This window comes from Austrofundulus limnaeus, unplaced genomic scaffold (assembly GCF_001266775.1).
Source record: "Austrofundulus limnaeus strain Quisiro unplaced genomic scaffold, Austrofundulus_limnaeus-1.0 Scaffold1156, whole genome shotgun sequence".
Lineage (NCBI taxonomy): Eukaryota > Metazoa > Chordata > Actinopteri > Cyprinodontiformes > Rivulidae > Austrofundulus > Austrofundulus limnaeus.
Genome location: NW_013953558.1, coordinates 88,302 through 91,330, shown reverse-complemented (window position 1 = coordinate 91,330; position 3,029 = coordinate 88,302). Strand labels below are relative to the sequence as shown.

The following is a 3,029-nucleotide window of genomic DNA, read 5'->3' as shown; positions in this document are numbered from 1 at the left end:
ACAGAAAACAAGGACACACCCAAACTGCAAAATAAATAAATAATAAACACAAAGGTGCCAGTCAGTCTGGTCTAAATTGTAATAAAAAGAATAGCATAAAATATAAAAAAAACAACATACAGGCAAAATGTGACTATTCTAGAGGAGAAAACCTTTTATGCAGGCTATATAAAAATAAATGTCTCTACCTTATTGGGACTTCTGACACTGAGAGGAGGAACCAGGGTGGGCGGTATGAGGTGGTTGAGGCACAGGCAGGTCTCCAGATGATCTGTTATTGTGGATCTGTTCTTTGATTTGATGATTTTCATGTGAGAGAAAGCAGACTCACACAGGTAGATCCAAAAAGTTCTGTCAAGTTCAAAGCACCTCTTCTGATGTTAGGATACGTTTCCTCTGACAGCAGACTGCAGAAATCTCCATACACGCGACTTGTTGCTCTGGATTTGATCCCAATGTCATTTTGCAGAGTCAAAACCTCATTTTCAACACCAGAGAAGTCCAGCAGAAACTCGAACACGAATTTGGACACAATGTCCACCATCCTGGACAATTGCACCTGTTTGTAGCAGCCACAATCTCACTTTTATTTTTAAAATCACAGAAAAGCATGTCTGCAGCATCAAACGCTTCTTTCATAACTTGGTCATTAGTGAAAGACCTTTTTTGTATTGAGGCAGGATGGGCTACATTAGCCTTACCTCTGGTGTGGAAATCGATGCTGTGCAGTTTTAGGAGGAAATCCGTGTTTGTGCATTGTTTTGAAATGCCGTTCCACGTTATCCTTTTTAGTCAAGGCAGCGCTCAAATTACATATGAGTCCTTTTCCCACACCAGGTGAAAATAATAAGTTTTTGTTTGCTTGATAGCTCATTTGCCGTTCATTATTTTCCAGCTCAAGATCATGTTTTAAATGCGTGACCCTAAAGTCTCGCAAGTTCATGTTCGGAGCGCTGATTCACAGCACCCAAAACTCGCGAGACTACCCTCCACTGAGCTTCATTCTAACTCCGGCAGAAGCGGTGCAGGTGGGAGGCAGGAGGAGTTTACATTCCTAAATACACTCCCTCCGCTCTCCTCCTCCCATCTCCACCACTTCTGCCAGAGTTAGAATGAAGCTCAGTGAGCTCCCGGCCAGAGGGCAACCTTACAGCTGTCTTCAGCTGTTAGAGCAAGGTTGCGCTTTGCGGGCACCTGGGAAACAGCTGGCGGGCGACCAGTCACCCGCGAGTGACAGGTTGGCCACCCCTGATCAAAAGCATAAGATTAATTTAAAGAGATAGCATTAGTTTGTGCCACAGGTTCAGTAAATGATTTAGACTCAAACATTTGATGAAATATTGTGTAAAATCTCTGGAGCAGCTGTCTGAACTGAGCAGAAATGTCCTTTTGGACATGGAGGTAAACCAGAGGGTTCAGAGCACTGTTCAGACACACAAGTCCACGAGTGATCTGATAAGAATTGAAGACCCAGAAATTCCAGTCCGTGCAAATGTTCTGGTTTCTCAAATATCTAGAATATAAATTGAGGTTCTTGAACACATGGTGAGGCACATAACAAACTGAGAAGAGAAGAATCAAAATGAACAACATTCTCAGGCTTTTTTGCTTTTGGCCCTTGTTAATTGTATTTTTATGACAGAGAACACAAATCATGTGTCCATAGCATCCGAGTATGATGAGGAGCGAGATACAAAATCCATTAAGAGTCCATCCAAGACTGTACTTCAGGTAATCCTCAACATATTTCTTAGAAGTGCTGTCATAACATTGTGTCATGTTTTCAGATGTTTTAGGGAAAAACATGTCTGGCAGACTTTGAACACCCACCAGGATCCAAACCAGGACTGAGATGATCACAGAGTGAGTCACAGTTAATCTTCCCATCACTCTTATTGGATGGACAATGGCCAGGTACCTGTACACACTTATACAGGTGAGGAAGCCGATGCTGCAGTACAGATTCAGGTTGAAGCAGAATCTTGTTACCTTGCAGAACTTGTCTCCAAAGATCCATGTATTTTCTTTAAAGTAGTACACCACCAGGAAGGGAAGTGTGAGCAGATACAACATGTCTGCAAGTCCAAGATTAAGCATAAAGATATTGATATTCTTCAGTTTCTTCCAGTTGTGCAGCAAAGACTTCAGTCCCCATCCATTAGATAACAGCCCAAAGATGAAAACAAAGAGGTAAAGAGTAGGCAGGATCCTGTGCTCAAATAGTTCCTTGTTGGGATCAGTACAGTTGATTTTATTCATTTTGTTTTTCAAAAAAATCCCTTCAGCTCTGCTTCAGAAGCTGTGCTTGTAAATGAAAAATGAAAGAATAAACAACAGACTAAAAAAGATTCTATTTGAAGCTCTGCTGGCTCATAGATAGGTTTGACAGATACGTCACTGTGAAACGCCTTGCCAGTTTTTTTTTTTTACTTTACAGATGTAGACAGATTTGAACCATTAGTAATTTAGGAAAGTCAGATATGAAGGTAATTTTGTTTTGTTATTAGTCAGTCAAACAATTAAGTAGTTTCAATGAAAAAAGTTCCAAGAAAGAAAACATAATTTCAACCAAACTTTTTTTACATCAGAAATCTTTGGATGAAACTCAAACATTTGGTTGATGCTCTAAATTTTTGGTTTAGTTAGAGACAGAATTTCCCTGTTTTCTGAGGTGTATTGAACATTTCCTGAAAGTATAATAAATGTTTCCTGAAATTTTCATATAAATCTGTGTGGTACTTTTTGAGATATAAACCTGAGAAGACAAGGGGGTAGTTTTGCTGTAGTCATGCTGCATAAGAAGCCCTCTGGACGGTGATGGAGCACAAGCAAGTCTTCTTCAGGTGGAGCTCCTCTCATTCCTGGATAAGAGAAGAGCCTTCCAACCTACTAGGAAGTAGGGGGGGGGGGCAGTCTGCACACAATGTATGGGATTGATAACTGCTAATTTCGTTCATTTAATGTATCTGTAAAGCTAGCTGCGGCCTGAGTCCTTCTGTCATAAACTCAATTAGTATTGGTTTAATCCA

At 40.5% G+C, this 3,029-nt stretch overlaps 1 protein-coding gene across 1 annotated transcript; it reads right to left on the bottom strand.

Annotated features, from left to right (window-relative positions):
- Window positions 1–1,395: 1,395 nt before the first annotated feature.
- LOC106534374 (P2Y purinoceptor 1-like) lies at window positions 1,396–2,259 on the bottom strand (the record flags this gene model as incomplete). Its single annotated transcript, XM_014030996.1, has 1 exon — window positions 1,396–2,259. A coding segment is annotated over exon 1 (864 nt), but the record flags the coding sequence as incomplete, so codon positions are not given.
- Window positions 2,260–3,029: the final 770 nt, after the last annotated feature.